The sequence below is a fragment of the Heloderma suspectum genome, chromosome 2, assembly GCF_057233095.1.
Source record: "Heloderma suspectum isolate Gila_16-S chromosome 2, 16-S_ref, whole genome shotgun sequence".
NCBI lineage: Eukaryota > Metazoa > Chordata > Lepidosauria > Squamata > Helodermatidae > Heloderma > Heloderma suspectum.
The window spans coordinates 189,906,940-189,934,632 of record NC_139459.1 but is presented as its reverse complement, the minus strand read 5'-3'; the positions used below and the strand labels follow the sequence as shown (position 1 = coordinate 189,934,632).

The 27,693-nt window shown below is 47.8% G+C and overlaps 2 protein-coding genes across 2 annotated transcripts in view; both read right to left on the bottom strand.

Annotated features, from left to right (window-relative positions):
• Window positions 1–27,693, bottom strand: part of LOC146353610 (exendin-4) — a 491,914-nt gene that overhangs the window by 170,536 nt on the left and 293,685 nt on the right. The window lies entirely within an intron of this gene.
• Window positions 5,589–27,693, bottom strand: part of FAIM2 (Fas apoptotic inhibitory molecule 2) — a 74,239-nt gene continuing 52,134 nt past the window's right edge. The window contains exons 11-12 of the mRNA XM_084829755.1: window positions 22,703–22,756; window positions 5,589–8,372 (exon numbers count right to left, since the gene is read on the bottom strand). Coding sequence (XP_084685881.1) covers window positions 8,223–8,372; window positions 22,703–22,756 — 204 coding nt within the window. The 3' untranslated portion in view covers window positions 5,589–8,222. The remainder of the gene's footprint in view (window positions 8,373–22,702; window positions 22,757–27,693) is intronic.

The window sequence follows — 27,693 nt, the reverse complement described above, 5'->3', positions numbered from 1 at the left end:
TACAGTGTTTGGGGCTTTTACATTTAGAAAAATGTCAATAGGGGAAGACGTGATCTAGAGAAAATCATGCATGGTGCGGAGAAATGTAAAACATCGCCCCATGGGATCATGTTTTGGCAAGGCACCAGCATCCCCATCATCTGTGTGGGTGTCATTCAGCAAGAAAGCTGGCCTTCCAGGACTTTGAAACCAGCTCTTGTATTTTGATTTGCCTCTCCTGGAACAGGTAGGTCTTGTTGGCCCAGGCATCAGAGTCCAACCTTTTGCAAGCATTCGACTGGGACTCTCGCAAAGGCTCAGCTCCTTTCCAGGCAAGCAGGGCAAGGAATGTTCGTGCATCCCAACATGAAACACAGATGAGCTATAAGTAGCGCTCGAGCCCTCATAAGCCCTCCTGGTGGTGAAGGGCCAAACAGAAGCGCTTGATGTTGACGTGCCTCCAGGGGATAAGCAGAACCAAGAACCCTCCAGTGCGTTGGATGAGCCGGCATATGCAGACATGCTTCTGCGAGATCCAGGAACTCCTTGTGGTTGATTGCTGGCTCCTGTTATGGAATAATGTGCTTCCATTTTCAAGTGTCGCTTCCACATTCTGCAGTGGAGCCATTTCAGATCGAAGATTGCTCACACATCCCCAGTTTTCCTGGGTGCAATCATACATCTAGTGAATTCTAGAGCAGGTTAGGGCTGGAAGAACCAGCTCAACAACCCCTATCTCCAGCAGAAGTGTGATGGATAAGCAAGGGCTTGGGGTGGGGGGATACTTTTGTTGATTCTATAAACCTGCCCCTGGGGATACTCTCAAGCTCTAGGGCATATCGTTTGCAGACTGTGCCAAACACCCAGAGACTGGTTTCCACCCATCGCCTCTGAAGCACTGGGGATGGTTCCCTGTCCTTACAGGATGGGAAGCTTGTGTGGCATCACACGGAATATTGTTTCTTCCCATTTCTGTATCCCAAATACGAGGACTGTTGTTTTTTCTTTTCAAGAGGCTTGGAGGCTTGCCCTTAGCTTTGGGACTCTTGAAATACTTGGGATGATTGGACTGTTTGGACATAGGCTCTTCCTTCCTATTGGCAGTAGGACTTCCCCTCCACACTCCCTCTAACTCCTTCTTTTCACCTTAGATGGCGTCCAAGGAGTCTCCAAAAGGGAGAACCTGTGAATCGAACATTGGCTAGGTAGGTCTGGCTCTGGGATCATCTCACAGGCCCACCTCCCTGTTGCGCACAGCCAGGTATTCCTCTGTGCCACAGTGTTGGTGATCATGGCCCAGGCAGGAAAACTATGCAGAGCCCTGTGGAGAATGCTCTGGCCAAAGGTGTCTCTCTGTGTTTGTAAATGTAAGAACGCGGTGGTTGTACATTTAATAACTGTGTATATGTGGGAAATCAACCCTGACTGCTCACTGGAAGGACAGATACTGAAGGTGAAGCTCAAATATTTTGGCCACCTAATGCGAAGAGAAAACTCCCTGGAAAAGACCCTGATGCTGGGAAAGATTGAAGGCAAAAGGAGAAGGGGACGGCAGAGGATGAGATGGCTAGATAGCATCACCGATGCAATGAATATGGACTTGAGCACACTCTGGGAGGGAGCGCAGGACAGGAAGGCATGACGTGCTATGGTCCATGGGGTCACGAAGAGTCGGACACGACTTAACGACTGAACAACAACAACATATGTGTGTGTGTTTGTAAATGTGATGTCACTGGGTTTGTAAATTTAAAAACCCTGTCTTTGTAAATTTAATAACTCCGTGTGTGTTTTGTAAATTTGGAAGTACTCCTTGGTGACATGGTTTGTGTCCCAGAATGTTGCATATTCTCCCTGCTCACATGAGAGAGAGGAGGAACAAGCAAGAACTCTCACATCTTCTGTGCTGCAGCACCAAAATTGCCTCCTTAATCAGCCACGTAGGCCCACTTCCTTGCGTTTCTTAATGTGTGGACATCCCACATCTGGCTTCCACTTTGTCAGTGTGATCCACCTTCTTGCTCAGGGCTCCTTCACACTGAGCTTTTATCCTGCGATTGAGATTGCTCCTTCATGGAAGTTTGCGGGCTCCTTACATGACGCCGTGATCCTCCAAGGTGCCTCCTGCACTAAATGCCCTGTGTTCCATTTTTAAATAGATCACAGATAATGGGCTATCAAATTACCCTGTTGTGTTCCGCTTCAGTTGCCTCCGTGAAAAGGGGAAAAGCGGCAAGAAGAGGAGCGAGATCAGTGAAAGATCACAGAAGACAGATACGGAGAGAAGGAGGGGGAAGAGGGTGGGCGGAAAGGAAGTGCGTGTAAAGGGAGTCCGTTGTGGGCCTGCATTTAAAACAGAAGCAGAAAGCCCCCTTTTATATGCGGGATTTTAGGCTGGTGTAGAGATGCCCTCAGTGTCCTTCACTTGGTTCCTTGTCATGTAGGGACACTGTATCAGTTTCTAGATATGCAAGCCTGCCCCTGGTTCTACCTGATGCCTCCCCCAACATAGTGCCCTCCAGATGTTTTGGATGACAGATCTCATCATCCCTGACCATTGACCATGTAGCCTCAGGCCAAATGGAGTTGTAGTCCCAAACATCTGGAGGGCACCAAGTTGGGGGAAGCTGCTGTGGATGTCCTACTTAGCCAAATGAGGCAGGATGTTTCTTTTAAGAGTTGAGTCATTGCGTTGGCTCACCTGGCTGGAACCCACACTGAAGTAGAGTTCAAAATATGCAGCCTTCCTACATTGGACTGCAGAAGCGGCTGGTGGTGGGAATAGAATAAGTGGAGGCTGGTGGCTCTGATTTTGGTGGGGCTGTGAATCCATGTTGGGTTTCAGTCAGAGCCAGCCAGAACTCTAAAGGAGCTATCAAAACCACTGAATCCTATCTCCAAAATGGGTTCAGCATCTTGGATACTTTCCTTAGAGTTCTAAGTGGTTCTGACTGGAACCCAGAATGGACGAACAGCCCCAACAAAATCAGAGCCACCAGCCTCCACTGAACAGACCAATCTCTTGCAGACACTGCTGGTCTTGTGCCACTCCTTCTCTGTCCATGCCCATGTAGCATCAGCCCCTTCCATCAGTGGCTATATTCCTTCTTCTGGGATATACAATATGATGTCTTTACATTAAACAAGTCGGTTTCAAGCACTCTGCTGTGACCAATAAACGTTAACACAGTATAGATTTATGCAGATGAAAGGGGCAGGGGCAATTCAGGCCAGGAGCAGTCTCCATATGCAGTGGCTTGGAATACCAGAGGCAGGGAGCAGGTTTAGCTTCTCCCCGCCCCGCCTCCTAGTGCAGTGATCCCATCTTCCTCTATTAGTAAATGGCGGCCATTTTCCCCCCCTAGGAAGCAGATCACAGCTCCTAAGTGGTGGCTGCTGGTGGTGCGTTGCTGACCTCTTTCTCTGGGCTTGGAGACAAAGTTTGGATTGAGGGTAAGGGGTGAAGCCCGTTTTTGAAAAGCAGGCCTACCTGGCCCCTCCCCTCCACCTCTCTCTCTGGGTGTGCGTCTCATTGCCTGTGGCAATTGACATTTACATCCCCCAGCAAGGTCAGACTCTTATTTCCTTGTTTCATGAATGCATTTTTAATTTAAAATGTCTATTCTCCCACTCTGCCTTTAACATTTGCAGGTTATGTAATAATAAAAAGTGTACCTGAGCATATGCAGAGCTCCTTTCCTTCACCACTGAGCAGCCTCAGTCAACACATTTAGAATGAAGCAGCTGAGATTGCCTTCATGGCAGGTGCAGCCGGGCACCCATGCACTGTGGCGCAGTGAGGGTTGGCTCTTGGGGCAAAGTCCAGGGCCCTACAGCAGGGGGCACGTGGGGGTGGGGGAATGGCCTCCCAGAGAGTGGCAGGGTAGCAAAAACACCCCCCCTTTTTGTGCCTGTAGTCAAGATGGTGCCATGAATGAAGTTCGTTTAAAATGCAAAACTGCACATGCTCAAGTGGGGCATTTAAACAACAACAACAACAACAACTAATTAATTAATTCAGTGTTGGCAGTTTTGTTGTTGTTGTTCTTCTAACATATCAGGAATGTAGGAACAGTTTTAAAGCATAGAATAGTGGTTGGAGAGAGGGGAAAGATGCGTGTTAATTGTGTGAAGTACACAGCCATCGAAAGGGGCGTCCCATAAGACCATTAAGTCCTGGGCCTAAAATTACCTCACTGCACCACGGCCACCGCTAAATGTTATGCTGGTTTGGGCAAATCTGACCATGCCCTGTTCACGTTGCCACCGTAGCATCCCTCCCTCTTCTTTCTGCTCACTCTTACAGAAGGGTTGTCCATCTTCCTTGGGTTTGAAACTGGAGGATTCGCTCTATAAACCAGGGGTGAGGAACCTGTGGCCCTTCAGGTGTTGTGGGACTCCCCCCAAGCCCCAGCCAGCATGATCAGTGGTTAGGCATGATGGGAGTTAGAATTCAGCGACAGCTGGAAGCCCACCATTTCCCCACCCAGACAGTATAAAGCAAGTACCCGGGAAAGCAAAACCCCGATTGATTGAAAAGTAAGACAAGCTTGGCCCTGCGTGCCATTCTGCATGTGCAAGGTGCCCCTAAGGGGCACCAGTTGGCAAACTCTGCCCCCGTGCCAAGGCTGGGTAGACACACGAGCACCGAGGACAGCAGCAGCAACAGGGTAATGTGTGGTATGCCATTCTTGGCACTGGCCTGCTGAAATCCCCTTTTTTTCACTGGCCAGAAGTGCCCCAGGCAACCGAGTGACGCACACGCTGCACCATTCCCAGGCAGATCTCAGATAAGCTGCCTCTATCAGGTGGAAGAATCATCTTTAAATAAGAGTTAGTGGCTACTCGTCTCAGCCTGGGGCCCACAGGTAGAAAATAACTGGTTGATTTCCAAACGGGGGGGGGGACATTAATAATGCACGGAGATGGAAAGATACCTGGGTACGCGCTCGAGTTCACTCAGGCTGCAGCCTGGGGGCATGCAAAGGTGGGAGGAGGCACGTAAAGTGGGTGATCTGTCTGTCCTTCCAGCCCGAGATCACCTTCTGAGGAATCAAGACAATCCTCTGGAGACCGCTGGCCATTTAACTAGCCTCTTTGCCAAAGGGTCGATTTGAGAAGAGGGTGCTGGCAAGACAAGGCCCCAAACCCCGTCTCCCCAAGCACCCTGCTGCTCACACGGCCACTATTCACTCTGAACTCCTTTGTTGCCTCTGGTTTTGTAACTGTCAGCAAGATGGTTGTCCGTGGGCAGATTTGGCCCATGGGCTGCCAGTTGTTGACGTGGGCGCAAGTATCCCCACCCAGCAGTTTCTCCAGCTTCCAGTCCGGTGCTGAAGTATACCACCCGGTGCATCAGAAAGATTTCCTGGGGGCAGATAGCAGATAGCCTGGGGGCAGAAGCAGATAGCCCTGGGGTGCTTCCACTGCCAGAGTGGGGATTCTGAAGATGCAGGTTTTTTTTCTAGCCTCACAATCAACCCTTAAACTGCCCAAGCCTGAGCACGCTGAAGCTCCTTTTGCATGTCTGCGTAGTGCAAGGATCAGACACACGCAAACCATGCTGCCGATCCCTCTAAAAGCCGAGGGGGAATAAATCATCTTGAGACAGAATATACTTGTTTAATAACCGAATCATCTGAGGACATAGGATGCTGTTAACACTGTTAAAGCGAAGCAGGTCTCAGTCCGGTCTATGCCTGAATGGGAGACTGCCTGTAAGCCCCATCTAAGGAGGTGCTCTGAGTTTCTAAGGTGGGAAAGCAGGATATCAGCACCAGGAACCAACAAAAAGGTAAATACACAAAGCAACATATGATACATCATCTCTATATACAGGTCTAGTTTGGTGTAAAGGACAGAGTGTTGGATGGAGACCTGGGTTCAGATCCTTTCTCAGCCGTATTGCTTCTGGGGCGGCCCTGGGCAAATCACTGTTGTCCTGGTCTAACTCAGCCTCCCACAACCAGGTGTTCTCCAGAGGTGCTGGGCTACGACTCCCATTGGCCTCAGCTGGGGATGATGGGATTAGCACTCCAGCATTTCTGAGGGGCACCAGGTTGGGGAAGGCTCGTCTAACCTATCCCACAGAAACAGGACAGGTTAGTCTCCCTGAGTTCAGCAGAGGAAAGGTGAGATACCGGCGCTATGAGTGCACAAATGGTCTAGAGGAGCATTGGAATATACAGCCAAACGGAGTGCAAACACTAGCACTGTTATTGCGCATGGCATGCTGCAGATCCCACAGGGCAATTGCAAGTTGGCATCATCTGATGCACAAATATACTGTGGGTTGCACTGGGGTAGATATGCCCTGATTGCCTTAAAAGAACCCCCATAAGTTCAGGTCAGTTTGGGATCTTAGAACTTATTCATATTCCTTGTATGCCACCCTTGTCAGTGGTGCTCAAACTTTTTTTTTCATCCTGGAACCACTTGACCCCCAGCCTCAGTAGTCTTCCTAAAACACCACCCGCTCCAACCTCTGGCAACAAGGATGCCAGGATGACCTCAAACTCCAGTTTGCAACCTGGTTTTCGGCGGCTCTTCTGCCCTGGATGGCTAAGGAAGCTAAATAGTTGGGTTAAAAGTGGATGAAAGAGGGCCACTTCAAAGGGTGATGAGCCAAGGTGATCAGGGTTATAAAGGTGTCTCTTGGGGAGGATCCACCTATAGACAAGACTTATGGGAGGCCTGCATTTATGCACCCAGTATTTTTAAATGTGTCGATGCAAAGGTGATCTGAATACCAGTGAGGATGATAGAGACCTATCTAGCTTTTGGAATCTCTTATGTATGTACAATAATATGTACTGATTTATATACCATAAATCAGTAGTTCTCAGGTGTGTGTTTTTTCCTCACTTTCTCTCTACAAAGACTGACAAAAACTATTTGAAATGTCTTTATAGGCCATTGGAAAGTCTGCAGCCACCCTCTTCAGCCTCAGAATTGGCTTTGAAATGCTGCCCAACTTAGCTAGACATGCAAAGCAGAAAAAATTGTGCGCTCTGTCTGCCTTGCATCTTTTCGAGCCATGATTAGCTCACATTACTGTAAAGATGCAGCTGGCAGAGATGTCTTTTTTGCTCTAGAGTAAGCGCAGGGGTCCCACTCTGGATTAAGACCCTAGTACATGGGAGTAGAGGGGCTTTAATGCTTCCCTCCTGCTGTGGTCCTGACTCATATTGGGGTCCCACACCTGCAATGTTTTTGGCAATATAAATTGTACTTTGTAGGCATGGCCTCCTCTATCCAGATTGGGACCACTACAGGGGAGGGTTAAAGTTCCCTTATCTCCAAAGCTAAAGTCCTGATCCATATCAGAGCCCTTGCACTTACTCTAAAGTTGTTTTTTTTTTTTTTTAAGGTAGTGGTTTCTTTAAAGTAATGAGTACATTGGGTCTAGGTGATGGCAAAAGGAATGATCTCAGATCCAAGAACCTGGGGGTGGGCAAGCAAACATTTGCTCTGCATGGGTGGTTGGGGACCAAACCACTGGTCCATTTCTTGTGCTTACCTTCCCCTCCTTCTCTTGCTGTGCTAGAATCAGAGCTGAAACAAAAATGTGCAAAAGAACTGACATCTGACAGATGTCCTCAGTTTTAAAAAGGCAAACAAAAACGCAAAGCCAGGCAAAAAAAATGGTTTCATTTTGTGTGCTCAAACTGCCAAGTAAGCATGAGGGCACATAAGACAGAACTAAGTTCTACCACTGAAGCTAAGCAGGTTGGACCATGTAAGCTGCTTGGATGGGAGACCATCTGGAACCCCCCCCCCCCACCTAAGCCGCTCAGAGAAAGAAAAGCGGATATAAGTTAGAAAACAAACAGACTGGCCTTATATTGAGCTAGAATTTGGATGCTGAATCATAGAATAGTATGGTTGGGAGGGGCCTATAAGACCATCGAGTCCAACCCCAATTGTTGAGGTTTACAACAATTCACTTTAAGAACACAAAACAAATCTCAAGATTCATTCTGCGGATTTTCACAAGTCGCCCACTTTGTGAGACAACCTGGATATGACAATTTTGGAATTCTGTTCAATTTCCTGCCTCAAGGACCTCAAGAAAGTGAGTGGGCAGGCCAGTGCCCACCAGATAGAATGGAACTTGCCAAAGGGCCAGAGAGGTTAGTGAACTTTCCCCTCTCTCCTTTCTTTGTTGTTGCTGTTGTATTATTATAGATATAGATATATTCTGTGTGTTTGATCAGTTGCAGGACCTAGAGGCGTTGCCAAGCTCAGTCTCGGCTGGACCCAAAGATCTGCAGGAGAAACGAGAATATGTAGATGATGTCCAGGTAAATGTTGAGAGCTCCAAAGATGTATTCCTCGGGGCTCATGGCATAGCGGCGATTCCCCATCAGGAGCTGTGTGTCAAAGGCCAGGAACTGAGGAGAGAAAAGCGAATGCCACAGAGGTTAACAATGTGATGCTATTCATGAAGAATCAGAAGTAAGCCCCACTGAGTTGAATGGGACTTATGGTCAGGTAAGCGAGCACTGGACTGCAGCCTAATTGTGTGACACCCCCCCACCCCTCCGACTTCCAAAGCATTCAGTGTAGAACTATCGTGGCAGGCTTAGAGAGGACACACAATTATAGTGTGACACACCATGTGATGTGATGCCATCGTGCTGCACGTTTCTCTTCCCCAGTCGACAGTGTGTAAATACGCTGGGTGATGTTGTCGCATGATGCATTGTATTAGACAGGGCTTTGCTAGCAACGGGGAAGAAAGATAGATGCAAAGCATATATTGCCATGTCTAGTTCCTCTACATCTGGGTCAATGGTTTTACTTTATTTTACTTTTGTTTCAGTATTTCTGTATCACACGACAGAACACCCTCTCAAGGTGGTTCACAATCAAATCATAAATCAAACTTAAGTGGTGAAAAAACAAACCACGGTTATAGAAACTTTTAAAGACATTTCATTTTACCAGCACTAAAATAGCAGCAACAGTTGACATTACAGCTTAAGCATGTAGACGAACATCCTTATTCAGTGAAAAGCAGATGTGAACAACCAGGTCTTTAAGACCTATTTAAAAACAGTCAATAAAGGTGCTAAATGCACTTGCCCATGGGAGCAGGGCCAGCGCCAAGGGTTGGCATGGTTGGGCACCCGCCCAAGCCCACACCAGAACAGGGGCCCACCGACAGGAGACCCTATTCTTCCCCACTGGAACCTTCTTGTTCACTTGTCTCTCAGTCTGGCCAAGACAATGGTGATGGTGAGGAGGAGCAGCAGATGTTACTGCCTGCTTGCTCAAGGCGCTCTCTGCCTGTCAAGCAAGCAAGTGGTAGCAGTGATGAGAAAGAGGACGAGGAGCAATAGTAGCTGGTGACAATGGTGGTGAGAAGATACACTCACTGAGGGAGGCGACCCATTGAGGATGACTTGCCCAAGAGTCCTCAGAAACCTAGAGACAGCACTGCATGGGAGGGAGGTATACAATGATGGGGCTACCACTGAGAAGGCCCTGTCAATTGTTCCCACCAACCTGGTGGACCTTTTTGGCAGGCACATGAGCAGAGTCTCTGCAGCTGATCTTAAGGTCCACAAGGGCTCATATAGGAGCAGGCAGTCCTAAATATAGCCTTGTCCTGAGATGCACAGGGCTTTAAAGGTAACAACCAACACTTTAAATTGGGCCCAGAAAAGCACTGGTATGCGGTGCAGCTGGTACAGAATTGGTTTTACACGCTCTGATCACTTGGCCCCCACAAGCAATCTGCACCAGTTTGAACCTCCCGAACCATCTTCAAGTCAGCCCCACATACAGCACAGTATAGTAGTCTAGTCTGGACATAACCAGAGCATGAATAACTGAGGCAAGGTCTGCTTTATCTAGATAGGGATGGAGCTGGCAGATCAGTTGAAGCTCATGAAAGTGTTCACTGTGGGCTACTGATACCACCTGTGCAGAGTCCAGGAGAAGGCCCAAACTGTGCGCCTCATCTTTCGGGGTGAGCAGCCTCACCCAGCATGGGTCAAAACCTCCATCTAGCTCAGCAGGGTTCCCCACGCACAGGATGTCCGTATTTTCTGCATAAAATCTTAACTTGTTTGTCCTTATCCATCCCCAAACTGCCTCCAGTCACATTATACACTATACATGTACATGAATACAAACTATAATATAAAGCCGTAGTCAACACTAACTAAGCATCGCTAAGAAGCTTGGGAAAACTGAAATGATTTTTCTTGTAGCCCAGCACATCTGGAAGGCACCAGGTTGGGGAAGGCTGGTTTAGGGCTTTAAAAGGACAAAACCAGCACTTGTCCAGAAGCAAACTGGTAACACATGTAGATCTTCAAGGGCTGACAAAAAAAGTTCACATTTCATGGGGGGAGAGAAGCATTTAGGTGTTCCCAACCATTTCATCAGGAGTGCAACAGAGTTTCCGAATTTCCAAATTTAGATAGGGAGAAAAAGCCCCCAACTATTTTCCAATGCAGGTGGTAGTGGGGATACCCTAATACGAACTGGGCCAAGGGAAGTCTGCCAACCATAAGTTATCTCAGGCACTGTAATCTGCTTTTAAATTCTAGTGTGATTATTTATTTATTTATTTATTAATCAATCGCCCATCTGGCCGGTCACCCAGCCACTCTGGGCGATGTACAAAGTGTATAATAAAACAGTTTAAAACAATAAAATTCTACAGTAAAAACATCATATTTCTAAAAATACCCTACCCACCCCAAATGCCTGCCTGAACAACCACGTTTTTAATGCGCGGCGGAAGCTCGTTAAAGAGGGGGCATGACGGAGTTCCCTAGGGAGGCAGTTTCACAGACTGGGGGCCACCAAAGAGAAGGCCCTCTCCCTCATCCCCACCAGTCTAGCTGTCCTGGCTGATGGGACAGAGAGAAGGCCATCCGAGGCTGATCTTGTTAAGCGGCCTGTCTGGTGTTGCTGGAGGCGCTCCTTGAGATAGGCTGGGCCAGAACTGCGTAGGGTTTTAAAAACCAACACCTTGAATTTGGCCCGGAAATAGAGATGTCAGAGAATTCTGCCATGGATCTCGGTGAGGCCGAATGCCAGTGCATTCGGCCCCCGAAATCTGTGGCAGAACGGCCTGCCACCCCCCCACCCCCCCGCGGATCCCCCCTGGGACGAGACTTACCTGGGGCGGATCTTCTGGGTGGCGGTGGCTCCGGCGGCGGCTCCAGCGGCGTCGGCGGCCGGTCTTCCGACCGGCTGCCGCCACTGCCATTTCCAGACTTGTGTAAAAAAAATAAAAAGACGTGATAGGCTACGTAAAGATTTACGTAGCCTATCTTGGCTAGGTTTAAAAAAAAAGGAAAAAAAGACGTGATAGGCTACGTAAATCTTTACGTAGCCTATCATGGTTGGGGGTGGGTTTTAAAAAAGAAAAGCGTACGCAAATGGCGGCGGCTACGGTCGCCGCCATTTGTGTTCCTTCTTTTTACTGCCTTAATCTACGTAAATATTTACGTAGACTATGACGGGGAAAAGAAAGGGGAACACAAATAGCATAGCGGGTGCTATTTGCGTCTCCTTTTGATTCGCCGTTTTAGCCTACGTAAAGATTTACATAGGCTAAAATGGTGAATGAAAAGGGGACGCAAATAGCGCCCGCTACGCTATTTGCGTTCCCCTTTCTTTTCGCCGTCATAGTCTATGTAAATATTTATGTAGATTAAGACAGCCAAAAAGAAGGAACGCAAATGGCAGCAGCCATAGCCGCCGCCATTTGCGTACGTGGGTGTTTTGTTTTGTTTTTTACCCAGAGCCCTCCACAGCCAGAAATCCGGCTGCAGACCACTCTGGCCTGGCCGGGCTGGGCCTGGCTGGCTGCTCCGTGGAGCTGCCGCGGAGCACAGCCGGCTGTTCGAAGATTCCAGGGGGAGGAACGGAGCGCCTCCCCCCCTGGCCAGGATTCCGGGGGGAGGGACGGAACGCCTCCCCCCCTACCATCAACATAATCCGCGAAAGGTAAGTCACTTTTGTACATCCCTACCTGGAAAACAACTGGTAACCAGTGCAACTCCTTCAGCACTGGAGTGATGTGATCTCGCCGGCGGCTGCCTTTAATCATTGTAATTTCTCCTTAATTATTATAATTTCTCCTCCGTTGTTGTTTGGTTTTATGCTTTGGCATGATGGATTTTAAACTGCATGCTGATTTTACATCACGGGTGTTATTTTAGATTAATACATTTTGAACAGCATCACGTTTTTGTGACTCGAAGACCTTAGAAAGGGATTACAGAGATGCCAGTGGTCCTCCCACTCCAAATTCCAAGGTTGGGGAAGAAAACAATTCTCAGGGATTCATGAAAAAGCTTTTTCTTTTCATCATACAATGTGATCACAGGCCAAGCTGAGGGGAAACCATGGGCAGGCCACTTCCTGGGTACCTCTCTTAGTGGTGGCAGTTCAGCTTCACACACACACGTGACCCGCTTGTCCCTCCCTAGCTCCGCTCTTCTCTCTGAACTCTGAGTCAGCTCTAGGGGTGTCCGTTGCTGGGAAATCCGGTGCTTTTTGGGTTCACTGGACTTCAGCGGTGCACCAGACTCAGCTTGCTTTTGCGAGCCAAGCCACACAGTTTCCCCAAGGTCTGGGGACTTTCAATGGATTTTTTTCTGGTCTCAGCCATAATTTGTTCAAATAGAGATTTGTGCATATTACAGCCACAAATTGTGCAAATTTGCATAATTCACACAGATTATGGCTGTAATTTGTGCAAATTATGCAAATTTGTACAATTTACAGCCGGAATTTGCGCAAATGTTTTTTTCACAAAAAAGTTATGGAAATTCTGCCAGCTGACCTGACTCGCTGGGCACCAAGTCGGCCCAGCTGTTGGAAGATGGAATGGAGTCCGGAGGTGGCGGGGGCGAGTCAACAAAAGCTCGTCGAGCTTCTCCGCCTTAACCAGATTCCTCTGACATCTCTAGTCAGAGCCCATGGCTTGGATTAAGAGTGAGGATCCTCCCTGGATCAGGGGCAGCCTGTTTTCCCAGCCCAGCCGCAGCCAGTGCTTTCAGGATTCTAATGCTCAGCTGCAGCCCCTCACCAACCTGTTTGAGAGCTAAAATAAAGAGTAATTAGGGGGGAACTCCAAAGGAGAAGATGCCCTGCAGGGGTGGGTGTCCCTGCAACCCTCAGGGAGAACAGAGACACTAAGAAGGAACTGGAAGGGACTCGTCAAGGTACCGAATCCTGTAGATTGTTCCTGCCTTTCTTCGCCTTCATTGGCATCTTTCAGCCTATGGGAGTGACAGTTTTGTACAGGCTTGGTGATATCCCGCATAGCAACTCTGAGAAATACTGTACACTGGCACACTATCGTACTTATCGATTATTATTAATTATTCTGTTTATGAATTATGCTATAGCCAAAACTCTCAGGGTGAGATACATGATAAAACAACACAATAAAACTACTGAAAGCCAATGAACAACACAAAAATGCAGCAGTAGAAGAACATATTCATGCTCAAGATAATTATTAAAGTGGCACGAAAAACGGCAATTTTAAAAATGCAGCTTTAAGGGCATTTAAAATATTTTTTTTTTAAGGTTTTTGGTGCTGAAAAGTCAATGAAGTTGGTTCCAGGTGGGCCTCTCTAGGGAAGGCATTTTACAATTTGGGGGCCACCAGAGAAAAATCCTGTGCATGAATATCTCTCCCCCGCCCCGTCAAACCTCACTATGGGGGGTACTTGGAGTCAGGCCTCAGATGATGATCCCAGGGCACTGGCAGGAACCTATGGGAAGATGCACTCCCTCTATGGCAGTGGTGGGTAACATGCAGCCCATGAACTGCAAGTGCCACAACCTTTTCTGTGGCCCCCATTAAACCTCCACCAATGGCTGCGGGAGGTGGGGAATAGGGATGTTGGAGGAGTCTGGGAAGGGAGCGGAGTCCAGCAGACTCTCCGCTACTCGGCTTCTCAGACTCCAGTCCGCAGGCCGCTATGTTTGCCAGGCTTGGCATGTGCCAAGTCGGGCAAGCGCAGCCATCTCCACTGCCATGTATTCAACAGGGGCCATTCATGCAACATTACAGGCAATACGGTCCATTTACATCTGTGTTGTTGGGTAAATGGCCCCTTTACAGCCACCATTTATGCAACATCACAGTTACAGAAAAACCCGAGCCTCCATTTTTTCTCAAAACAGTGGTTTGGCAAGGGATTGGGTGGCTGCAGGCCACACACCAGGCACCTGCAGGCCACACAGTGGCTCACACAGCAAACAGCAGCAGGTGGCTGGCGGCAGGGGTTCGGTGAGCAGCGCACGGTGTGGGTGGATGTGAGTTCGTCCATTCCTAGTGGGGAAGCTGCATTTTCACTTCAAGATCATTTGTTTGAATGCAAATTTGGGCTCTCTGGGGGCTTTTGGGAGTGCAATTATTCATTTATTTATTGCATTGCTATACCACCCAATAGCTGAAGCTCTCCGGGCGATTGTACATTAAAACAAGGCACATGCTCCCTATACGCTTTGTTTAAAGGGGAAAGGGGGCTCTTTTTTGCCACTGCCACATTTGACAGCAGCAATTCAAACTAGAGTGTGTGTGTATGTGGGGGGCGGGGGGCTGTGGTACATTCTGTGAAATGCAAATTGGTCCCTGGACCCCTGGAAGTTTACCCACTCCTGGTCTATGGCCTAGATGTCAGTGACGGCTAGAACCCAGTGACCACTAAGAACACCCCTACAACCATATTTAGGTTTCCTGCATTGTTCCAGAAAGAAGCAATTACTGGAAGGGGGGGGGGGGAAGGCCCTTTGCTTGCTTGAGCTCCTCTTTGATTTATTCATTTAGTGCAATCTACCCCTGTGCAACATGTTCTTCTAATGCAGCGTTTCCCAAGCTGGTGCTCTCCAGATGTGTTGGACTACAACCCCAACACATCTGGAGGACAACAGATCGGGGAAGGCTTGTCTAATCAAATCTTCGCACTGTGGTTTTCTTTTGTTTAAGTTTTGCTTCGTTGTTGTATCTTAAAGCCTAGTTAAAACGCTTGGCAAAGGCTGAGATTCATACTTGTGGTTTAGTTACTTGATAAATCATGGGTTATCAGCGGTGCAAAGTGCACTTATCAGGAAGCTGCAGGGGAACAACCCTGTTTTCTTTGGAAGTGGAAATTGCAAGCCAGTTTATTCCAGTGCTGTTAACATGGTTACAGAAAGCAAAGGCATGATAACCTTGTTGGCTGAGGGCACTGGGCCATTAGCTTACATTGGCTCATATATTAGTATATCTTCTCTATCACTGAGCAAATGCCTAAGTCCAGGATTCAAACTTCCCAGACTTAGCAAGCAGAGATGACAAAATGGAAATGGATGAAACTGAGCTGAAACTGGTGTGTGTGTGTGTGTGTGTGTGCTTTTTGCGACTTTTATCAGCGAAGAAAAACAACACTGGTGCTGGAAAGAAGTGTTGAAAAACAACACACACCACTCTCTCTCTCTGTGTTTGGCTTTCTAGCTATTGGGAAAAACACACACACACAACTATAATGCAGTCTCACACTCGTGAACTCATACGCTGTGGCTGAAGTCAAGGGGCTGCTGGAGCATCTCCCCTATGAGAGAAGGTTACAACAGCTGGGATTGTTTAGCTTGGGAAAAGGAGGGTAATGGGTAGGGATGTCAGAGAATTCCACGACGGATCTCGGTGAGGCCGAATGCCAGTGCATTCAGCCCCCCGAAATCCGTCGCGGAATGAAGCCCCCGCCCCCCCAACCCACGAAAGGCGCACAAAACGGAGCACTTACCTGCTCCCGTCCGCGCTACTTTGCGAATGGCGGCCGTCCTGCAGCCGCCATTCGCTTCCTCTTCATAGCCGTGATAGTCTACGTAAATACTTACGTAGCCTATCACGGCTAACGCAGGGACGCCATTTGCATCCCTGCGGAGGCCGTTATAGGCTACATAAGTATTTATGTAGCCTATCACAGCAGGGGGGAAAAAACCAGCATACGCAAATGGTGGCGGCTACCGCCATTTGCGTACGCTGGGTTTTTTCCCTCCTGCCATGATAGGCTACGTAAATACTTACATAGCCTATCACGGCAGGGAGAAAAAAACCCAGCATACGCAAATGGCGGCGGCTACTGCCATTTGCGCATGCTGGGTTTCCCTCCCCCCGCCGTGATAGGCTATGTAAATATTTACGTAGCCTATCATGGCTAAATACAGGGACGGAAATGGTGGTGGCTACGACAGCTGCCATTTGCGTCCCTGCAGGGCTGCCCAGCAGCTGGATGTCCGGCTGCGGATAGCCAGAGCCGGCCGGTGGCTCTGCGGCTTGGCTGCGGAGTGGAGCCGGCCAGGCAGGATTCTGGGGGGGAGGACCAGATCGCCTCCCCCCCTATTGAGGATTCCGGGGGATGGGACGGAGCTCTTCCCCCCCCAGCGGAAACAGAACGGAACGGAAGGTAAGTGTTCCGTCCATCCCTAGTAATGGGAGACATGATAGAGGTAGGGATGCTGGAGAAATTCGAGATGGACTAAAATGAGCTTGGATTTCTAAGAATCCGACCTGCGGAATCCACTGTGGAGCACCCCCCTCAGGCTGCGTGTAGTCTGTGGACTATGAGATGATTTCTTTTTTACTTTCCTGAAATTTACGCATATAAATCCATAGGAAAATACTTACATTTCTGCTGAGGAAACATTAAATGGAATGGGGGACAATATGCTAAATGTTATGTACTAAGGTAAAATATGTAAATACTTACATAATTATTTACGCATTTTTTCCACAAGATGGAAAAAAAAATCACATCTGTCTGAGCAGATGATGGAACAAAAGGCACCTAACAATCTGTGAAACACAGATGGAGCGGATTTTACACAGTCCGTACATCCCTAGATAGAGGTGTACAAAGTTATGCATGGTGTGGAGAATGTGGATAGGGAGACATTTTTCTCCCTCTCTTAAAATACTAGGACCCAAAAGGGTCAGCTCATGAAGCCAATTGGTGTGAGATTCAGGACAGATAAAAGGAAGGACTTCTTCACACAGCGCATAGTTAAACTATGGAATTCGGATGTAGTGATGGCCACCAATTTGGATGGCTTTTAAAGGGGTTGGACAAATTCCTGGAGGAAAAGGCAAGGGCTACTAGTCTTGATGGCTATGTGCTACCTCCAGTACCTGAGGTAGTGAGCCTATGGACACCAGATGCTGGGGAACATGGGTGGGAGGGTGCTGTTGCGCTCATGTCCTGCTTGTGGGTTCCTGGTTGACAGCTGGTTGGCCACTGTGTGAACAGAAAGATGGACTAGATGGACCCTTGGTCTGCTTCGGAAGGGCTCTTCTTATGTCCTTTTGTTCTTAACTCAGTTACCCACCCTATTAGTGCATGTATTCGGACTACCAGCTTCAGTCATGTGCACTAAATGAAAATGTTGCTGATGACTTTGGGGAGATCTTTACGACAACAGAATGAGAAATACGTTGGAATATTATCTGGATGTTCATGTCACACAGCGCTTGAAAGCAACATACTTCCAGTTTGGGTGGGGGGAGTGGAACTGAACATCATCAACCCAGCAGGGGCTGCTCAACCAATGAGAGAGACTTGTTTCCCACCCCTGTCCAGGCTCCCCCTGCTGGCTACCACATTATTATCCCCGACAGCTTCTGAAGGCTCTCCATGAGAGCACCCCACCAACGCAATTTCACCCCATTCCAGCCAACAGTGAGAGAGTTAGAGCTCCCACCCCTTTTCTCCTTTTCCAGGGAGTAAATACAGGGATCTAGCTGCTTCACCCATTAACAACAGTCTGCAGCCTGTGTTGCCCAGTCATAAAACCCCAGTTGCACACTTCCAGGAAGTAAGTACAGTAATCTAGCTGCTTCACCCATTCACAGTTTGCAGCCTATGTTGTCTGCTTTCCTCCAGTTGAGAATCTGAAGTGTCTTTTTCCATTGAGAAAATTGGAGCAGCACTGTTTCAAGTACTAGCTATCTAGAGAGAGGAGGCAGCCAGGAGCGGGAGTCTGCAGGCTTGCTATTTCACTGTTTCACTGTATCAATGGGATAATACAGTGAAAACTAAATAATGGAGGAGAGGGAGGAGAGGAGGTGCCAGCAGAGGCAGCAGCAGCAGCGAAGCAGCACCCATTGAGAATAACAGGGTTGCTTCCCGCCACAGCCCCCCTTTCCATGCTCAGTGATATGCGAGGAGACAACCAGTTACTTCCCCAACCTGGCACCCTCAAAAAATTTGATATGGAGCAAATTAAATTAAAAATTAAACTGGGGCACTCAGCTATTCCCTTACTTCCGAGTAGGGATGCTGAGCTTGTGTAACTTAGGGATGTACGAAAGTCACTTACCTGTTCGCGGATTATGTTGATGGTGGGGGGGGGGCGTTCCGTCCCTCCCCCCGGAATCCTCGCCGGGGGGGGAGGCGCTCCGTTCCTCCCCCCCGGAATCCTCCATAGCCGTCTGTGCTCCGTGGCAGCTCTGCGGAGCAGCCGCCCAGGCCCAGCCAGGCCAGAGCCGTCTGCAGCCGGATTTCCGGCCACGGAGGGCTCTGGGTAAAACAAACAAAAAAAACACCTGCGTACGCAAATGGCGGTGGCTACGGCCGCCACCATTTGCGTTCCTTATTTTTGCCCTCTTAATCTACGTAAATATTTACGTAGACTAAGACGGCGAAAATAAAGGGGAATGCAAATAGCATAGCGGGCGCTATTTGCGTCCCTTTTTGATTCCCCGTTTTAGCCTACGTAAATCTTTACGTAGGCTAAAACGGGGAATCAAAAAGGGACGCAAATAGCACCCACTGCGCTATTTGCATTCCCCTTGATTTTCGCCATCATAGTCTACGTAAATATTTACATAGATTAAGAGGGCAAAAATAAGGAACCCAAATGGCGGCAGCCGTAGCCACCGCCATTTGCATATGCGTTTTTTTTTTTTAACCGACCCAGCCATGATAGGCTACGTAAAGATTTACGTAGCCTATCACGTCGTTTTTTTTTTTTTGTAAACCTAGTCATGATAGGCTACGTAAATCTTTACATAGCCTATCACGTCTTTCTTTCTTTTTCTTTCTTTCTTTTTTTTACCAGAGTGGAAATGGCGGCGGCGGCAGCCGGTCGGAAGACCGGCCGCCACCGCTGCCGCCTCCGGAGCCACCGCCACCCGGAAGATCCGCCCCAGGTGAGTCTCATCCTGGGGGGGATCCGCGGGGGGGCGGGGGGGCAGGCTGTTCTGCCATGGAGTTCGGGGGGCTGAATGTACTGGCATTTGGCCTCACCAAGATCTGTGGCGGAATTCTCTGACATCCCTACTTGTGTTTACCCTTTGGTGGGAGTTCTGCTCTTTGTTCAAGTGCAGCCCTTTCCCTCTGTGCAGAGAAATAACACAAGCATCAGAGAAGCACATAATCATGACTCTCAATGGGGACAGGCTGGGAAATGGAGGCTAGTTACTCCCACTGGTGAAAAGGAAGTGCAGGGTGACTCTGAAGGCATGGAGGAGCGCTCTAGTGCTTTGATGGGTTGGAAAGGCAGGATAGTTACTCTAGTTGCCTAGGTTACCAAGGTCACAGCCAGGTGAAAGGCATTTCCCTAAGAACACCCAATCATACTGAATTTACAGTGGAGGGATGGGCACATAGCAGCTGAACTGTAGGGGAGCAGAATTAAAGAAAAAACAGTAAAAGTACTCTGCAAAAATTCCCACAGGTAAACTCTGGGGTGGCTGCTGACTGGCCACAATGTCATGTGCCACAAAGGACCTCCAAACGGTCCCAATCCACAGCAAATTACCCATGAAGACAGGCCCTTTGACTAAAAAAACTCAGGTTTTACTGAGAAAATAATAATCATTCAGACAATAGCCTGCATTTCTGGCTTTTGCATACACACAAAAACCTGACAACTGGTTGAGAAGGACAAAAAAAACCAGATTGGTGGGCCATTTTTTAATATATATTTTTCCAATCTTAAATTTGATTCATCCTGCACTTTAAGAATTTTTTTGAAGAAGTTCACATGAAAATTCATAAGTGTTTTTGTGCACATTTCTTCCAGTACATGACTTTTTGTATGACTTGTTGCCTAATATACACGTTTGCCAGCAATTTTCCTAATATAATGCATTTTTGAACATTATTTCCCCCAAGATGCACATTTTTGTACACGTTTTTTGATTGGAGAATTCCATTGCAAATTTCAGAAAAAGTGAATACAGCCTTGAACTAGCTTAACGGTCATTTCCTCTCCCAGAGAACTCTCCAAACTGTAGATCTGAAAGACAGTACCCAAGGAACTCTAGCAGAGCATTCTCAGCGCCTTCAACAAAGAACAGTCCCCAAGATCCTTTTGGGGGAAGCCATGGCAGTTGAAGTGGTATAAGACTGCTGCGAGTTCAAATCTCACCATAGCCATGACCTCACGTGAAGCCATTTTATCTCAACCTTGCACACAGTGTGCGCATCTGCAAATATGGGGATAATAATACTCACCTACCTTATAAAGTTGCTATAATAAAAATGCAATCCTGTGCATGTTTAGATAGAAAAAAAAAAGTCCTCACCTTCCCCAGCCAGCATGAAGGGAATAGGGCTTAAGTTATTTGTGACTAACTTGTTAATTCAATGGGTTTATGCTATGTAAGACTAACATTGGATGTTACTACCCTAGGATCTGAATCCTCTAAAGATCTGAATCCTGACTGTATCGGGGTGGACAGCGTGCAGGATGCAGCATATAGGCCACATGAGGCCCCCCTGGCCCTTTTTGTGGTCCCCGCTTGGCCTGCCATGGCACTGAAAAATAGCCCCTTTTAATGGGAAAAGTGGTGGGGTGCTGCTGAATTTTGGTGGTGCAGCAGCGGTGGCAGCAAAAAGGGGCTATTTTAAAGTAAAATTTAAATAGCCCCATTTTGCTACCGCCACCAGACCACCAACATTCAGCAGTAAGCCACCAATTTTCCCTTTAAAAGTGCCTTGTCCCCCTGCTGCTGCACGGCCAAATTGCAGTGGGGTAAGGGGGGTGGCCCACAACGGTGTCTGGGTTGGCAGTGTGGCCCCCTGACCCCTGTAAATTGCCCACCACTTCTCCAAACACATCCGAAGTGTTGCTCTTATTGCTTAAGCCGTTGGCTCAAACACTACGCATTTGTGTGCTAAATAAAATGAACGCGCTCATTTCAAAAATAGCCAGGTGTGTCTAAGCCCGAATCTGGCTGCTGAGATCCCTGAAGCTCCTCTAGAGACAGGCAGGGAAGGCTGGAGGGGATGGCAGGCAAGCCCACTGGCTGAGTCCACTGATTATCTCTGCTATTACCTCACTCCCTTTAGCAGCCAATTGTCCTCCCCTCCCCATCAACCTCACCCTTGAGGGACAATTAGCTGTGGGAAGCAGAGGGATAAGCAGAGATAAACACAGAGGAGGCCAGCAGCTCCTGCTTCCTTATGGGTTCGTCTCCCCTCCATCCAGGCTTCTCTGCCTGTCTCTTCAGGATACTCAGTAATCAGAGCCCGGCTTCCCCACACTTGCAGATGCCTAGTTTTGAAGCGATGAATTTAACGCACAGCCAGGCTCTTAGGTCTTTCCCACAGTGTATGGGGCACCTAGTTCATTCCGCCTGAATGTGCACTGTTTGTGCCACAAAACTAGAAGCTGATGAACTGAGCTGGAGGGAAATTTGGAAGACAAGCTTCTCTGCTTCAGAAAGTCTCCGCCCAATACGAAGCTGAGCCCAGGTGCTTGTTCTGAATTTGGACCTGGCTTGCCCTGGTTTACATGCCTGCCATTGCCACTGCAAGCCCTCTCTCTGTGTCTTGTTCCTCCCTTCTGAGCTCTCGCTGGTGGGGGGGGCAGCTGTGGCAAGGTCTCTAAGCAGGCCTCCTTCCTTTCCTGATGCCTAGAATGCTGCAACAGCAGCTTCTCGGGTACAAGCCTAGGAAACATAGTTCTCTAGGCAGCTGAGTCCATATGAACTAAGGTGCCATGGAGAAATGCATTTCCCAGGCCCTCTTACTCCTCGGGCACTTGTGTTGATGCATGCATTCAAACCACCAAGGAAGGACTCACTCAGTGGCTTCCAGGGAGACCTTGTTGCTGCAGCAGCTTCACCACATCCACTATAAGGTAAGTTTGGGGGAAGGGAAAGGAGTGGGGTTCCTGAGCAGGTCATGCCAGACTTAGGGATGGGAAGTGTTCGAGGCATGTCACAGTCCCAAATGACATCAATGGATGCATGACTGGGTTTCCGAATTCTGAATTAAAACATAAGAAGAGTCCTGCTGGATTGGGCCAAGAGTCCATCTCATCCAACGTCCTGTTCACACAGTGGCCAACCAGTTGCGCACAGGAAACCCACAAGCAGGACATGAGGGCAACAGCACCCTCCCACCCATGTTCCCCAGCAACTGGCATACATAGGCATACTACTTCCCATGCTGGAGGAACATATAGCCATCAGGACTAGTAGCCATTGAGATGGGGCTGGGGGTAGGTTGGGGTTGCCCATCACCACTGAGATTGAATCCAGAACGTTCAAGGATGAACACAAACCTTTCAGATTGGAATATAATATAAGCAGAAATGCATAACATACAAAGAGCGGCTCTGCCTGCCTATAGCCATGAACGGCTATCTGGGAACACAGGGCGCCCTGCTCACCTGTTAACCTCTATGAATTCTCACTGCCAAGGTGGGAAAGAGAAATGTGCTGTACAGATGAGTTAAGCTTGCTTACCATAGTAAATACAATTGCACCCAGCACGGCATAAATGGCCTGGAGCCACGGTACCTATAAGGAAAGAGATGGAGAGATTGGTCAGCTGAATAAGGTAGAAGGATGGAAACAATGCAGCCCACCTAGGAAGGTGGATGGCCAGCTGTCTGTAGGGACCAAAGGGACAGGTAGGCTCACCTGACCCAAAGTAAACAATATTTCTTAAGGGTGGGGTGGGGGGAAGAACCAAGTGAGCATCATGAAGGGAAGAGATTTCTATGTTGTCCTTGTTAGGGCTGGGAGAGCCAGCAATTGTCAAGCTCATCTAAACTCTGTGAATCACTTTGAAGCTTGTTTTGGTTTGCTCTCATTTTAGTTTTTGATTTCCTTTTCAGCTGCTTTGAATGGGAGACATGCACATTTCTGTGACTATTTTTCAAAACTGTGCACATGGCATTCCCCCATTAATTTAAATGCGAAAGTGCATATTTTGGGGAAAATGTGCATTTCAATGTGTGCATTTCAATGTATGCATTTTTTTACATTTTTTGAACACAAACAAATTTGGGAACATTTCTTGAAAAAAAAAGTGCTCCTGCTCAGTTTGTGAACATGGGAACAGGACATGTTCACATGTTGTGTGAACAGGAACAAAATTCCTGTATATCTCTAGTCCTGGTCTCATTAAGGCGCAATCCTATGGCTGCTAGTCAGCGGCTAGACAGCCATAGGATAGGTCGGTTCCTGGGGAACCCACCTCCACCCCCTCCTGCGCCACCTCGTAGGCAGCCTGCTGATCATAACAGCATAACATAACTCATAACAGCAGTGCAGAGTGGCGAAAATGGGGTGTTCCCGGGGGCGGGGCGAGGCAGGGAGGTCAGAAATGCCAGTATGACACACCCTATGTGTCATATGGCCACCGCTTCCTGCGCTCTGAGGTCCCATGGCTAAATAGCCAAAATGGGCTGTCTAGCCATGAAAGCAGAGCAGGGAGACCGAGGAGGAGATCCGCTCCTCACCACTCCTCCCGCCTTGCACTGGATAGGCAGTCAGAGGCGACCATCGATCCACATAGGATTGCTCCCTTAGACTCTCTTTCAGCCACAGGCTGGTGACCAAGTGTCATGTGACAATGAACTGAAAGGTGAACTTGATCAATGATAACTGGAAACTAAATACAGCTCTTTCTAGAGCAGGGACTCCTGGCATACGCACGTGTGTGTGTGTGTGTGTGTGTGTATAAGAAGGTATCTTGAACTATAAGAGGCCACTAAAAGCTGACGGGGAACTGAGTAAGGCTATTTATTTGCTTTGCTCTTGTCTAAACAACTTCTCAAAAGACGGTGGGGGAAAGGTTAAGAATAAGGGACTCTTGCTTAACCCACACCACCCCATCTGTGTAATACTGTGAAACTGATTTCTGCCTTAGGCAGAAGGACCCCCAAATGTGTTGCCACAAGGCTGATTCACACACGCGTGGTTACACTTGATGACTGGCAGCTCAGGGTGAGAGCTAACTCCACTGCGAAGCATTGCACTTGGGGTGATGTGAGCTGATGTGAAAGTTCAGTCAGAAGTGTTCTATCTTTGATGGGCTGTCGCACGCGTGAGTCATTGAGTGAAGCTGCCTGCAGTAGGATGAACAGCCCTCAGAAAGATTCCAAGCTGCACCTTCCCCATGTTCACATCATCCCTCAATTTCCTTTATATTCTGTTGGTACCTAATCATTAAGTACTTGTTGGTGCAATTAGTATGCCATATACAGAAGCCTGTATTTGGTATGCATTCATTAACATCAACCGCTTGATGGTACAATGGACTATGACACCCCAAAGCAAACAATTGGATTCCCTGAGTTTGCACATTGTGTTATTGTTTTAGATTTTAAAATTGGTATGAGCTAGCTTAATGACTGAAGATGTTTTTAGCTATTTAAATTATGTATTGTTTTACACTGTTTAAATTGATTTTATCTGTATGCTGCCCTGAGATCCTAGTAGGGATGGCGGAGAATTTCTCCCCGAAACTTCGGGGGGCCGAGCGCCAACGTGTTCGGCCCCCCGAACAAGTTTCGGGGAGAAATCCCCCCCGGCCCCCCCCTGGGACGGGACTTACCTTCACCGAATGTCCCTCCCGGTGGCTGGTCCGGCCGGCGGTTCGGCGGGTGTTCGAGCGAGGCGGGAGCGGCAGCCGGTCTTTCGACCGGCTGCCGCCGCCGCCATTGCAATGAAAGGAAAAAAAAACAAAAACGCCCCCTGATAGGCTACGTGACGATTCACGTAGCCTATCACGGCTAGATTTGCAAAGTCAGCCGTGATAGGCTACGTGAATCGTCACGTAGCCTATCACGGGTGACTTTAAAAAAAAAAAAGAGTGTACGGATAATGGCGGCCCCCATAGGGAGCCGCCATTCCCGTTCCTTATTTGGTCGCTGTAGTCTACGTAAATGTTTACGTAGACTACAGCGAAAATAAGGGCAACGCTATTTCCTAATAAGGAACGTGAATGGCGGCTCCCTATGGGGGCCGCCATTCGCGTACGCGCTTTTTTTTTTTTTTAAAGTCACAACGCACCAGTTTTATTGTGATTATATATAATTGCATCAAGATTCTTTTTGTGCAATGTTTTACTGCTGCGTTCCTGAACGTTGGCCAAATGCCACCAGAAAGAATCTTGATGCAATGATGCGCACAATCAGATCAAGACTGTTGTTTGCTCATTTTGTTCTGTGCACTTTTCTTTAAAGCACACAGGCACATGGGGGTGGGGGGAGACACAAATGAGCTGAAAGCTGAGGTGAACTGTGTTTTAACTGTGGTCTGTACAAAATTTCAATTAAAGAACAGAGCAATGGATAAATTCCTCGTGCAGCATTTCCAGTTCAGAAACAAGACCAATTCATTGGAAACTGCACAATCAAGGAAGAAATGGGGATGAGGAGACATTTGTAAGCATTGTAATGTTTGGGGCAGATCCAATGGCAGCTATTGACTCCAGTTCCAGAGGGGCAGTGGTTCCGCCAAAACTCTGAAGGTGCTATCCAAGGTGCTGAGCTTTATCCCCAAAATGGGTTCAGCACTTTGCATAGCACCTTTAGAGCTTTGGCTGGTGGTAACTAAAACAAAGAACAAAAGCACCACCCCTCCAGAACTGGAGTCACCAGATGCCACTGGGCAGATCCATTTCTTGGAGCCCTGGGCGTCTGAACCCAAGAAGCATCTCCAAGCAGGGATAAGGGAATCAGCAAGGATGGAGCTTCTCGAGGTTCTCCACTGAGAGAATCCGTGAGGATGGAGCTTCTTGAGTTCTCCAGTTTCCACCTTGAAGCTCAGTTTGCTCACCTCCCAAAGGTGAACTTGGTTTTTTTTAATGGGAAAGGTGCACATTTGGGTGTACATTTTTAATGCTCAAGTCTGCCTTTGACTAAAGTATGAAAATGCTTTTTTTCCCCCCTCCAAAATACACATTTTTCTAGCCAATGCATTGTTCGAATGCGATGTCAAGCTCGGGAATATGTGAGATTTGGACAACAAATGCACTCCTGTTTAGGGATGTACGGATTGTGTACAATCCATCCTTATGTTTTGCAGATAGTCAGGTGCCTTTTGTTTCATTTTATGCTCATTGTTAGAATCTTTTTTTTTTTTTAGTGTCTGAATTTGCATAAATTTGTGCATGCAAAAACATGCAAATCCCCCCTCCCCAAATGCGAATTTTCGTGCTTTAGGTTATGGGGAAATATCCATTTTTGTCTGTTTTTTAAAAAATGCAAATTTTTCTATTACTGAATTTGTGCAAAATTCCTGAATGTTAGAAAAACAGTCTGCAAGTCCACAGAATCCACCTGACAGTGGGTGTGCTGTGGAACCTGCGGGTCAGATTCATAAAAATTCGCACTCATTTGGTTCTGTTGCAGATTTTTCTGGCACCCCTTCTCCTGTTGTGTTCACATTCAGGGTTGCTAATGGGCCCAATTCTGATGCCTCATGAACTGAAACTGAATTCTCATACATCCCTGTCTCTAAGTCCAATGAGGACCTATTTGTCTGTCTCAGATTCTCCCCTTTCCTCAATGTGGCAAGCATTCTGACATGCAATCCTTCACCATGTGATCCACCAGGAACAATTTTACCACTTTATCTGCTATTTCTGTAGACTTAGGCCTGAGTTACAGTTGTGATAAATGAAAAAAATAGATTACCCTTACAATGTCTGGCAGGCTGGGAAACATGTGGCCCTCCAGATGTTGGACTGCAACTCCCACCATCCCCACCACTAGCTATGCTGGCTAGGGCTGATGAGAGCTCTAGTCCAACAACATCTGTAAGGCCACATGTTCCCCACCCCCAATATAGGGCATAGGTTCAAAGAAGTGGTTGTGATGGTTGCACTCCCTGCATGCCAGAGAAGCCAGAGTGTCCCATCCCTGGTTTGTGATGGAGTAGAAAGACAGGGGGCATGTTGGGGACAGGGTGCCTACTTTATAGAGGACAGTGCTGTATTTGAAGGGCTATCACAGGACGGTCATCAATTTGAAGGTGGCCTCTGTTTGAAAGGCTGTGTAGTGCAAGTCTGATTTAAAGATCAAGAGAAAATATTCTCAGGTGCCTGAAAAAAACATTTATTATACCCAATACATTTCAGAAGGGACTTTCCTTCCTCAGAGGCCACTTATCTTTCTCCAAATAGGCCCAAAAGAGTTTTCCCAATGCTTCTTCAGTCTTACAATTCTTGAGCACTGGAGAAAGATAAGCAGCCCCTGAGGAAGGGAAGTCCTTTCCAAAACTCACTGGGCGAAATAAAAGTTTTTTCAGGCACCTGAAATATTTTCTCATCTGTTTTGGGACACATAAGTGTTTTCTATTTCCTTAAAGGTCAAGAACCATAGTAAGAAGGTCAAGCAAGGGTCCAAGTTGACCATCAACCTGGACAGCAGACTGAGCAGGCACACAGGTCACTTGGTCCTCATCTTCCCCACTGTGACTTCACATGTAAATGCGTTTTAGAT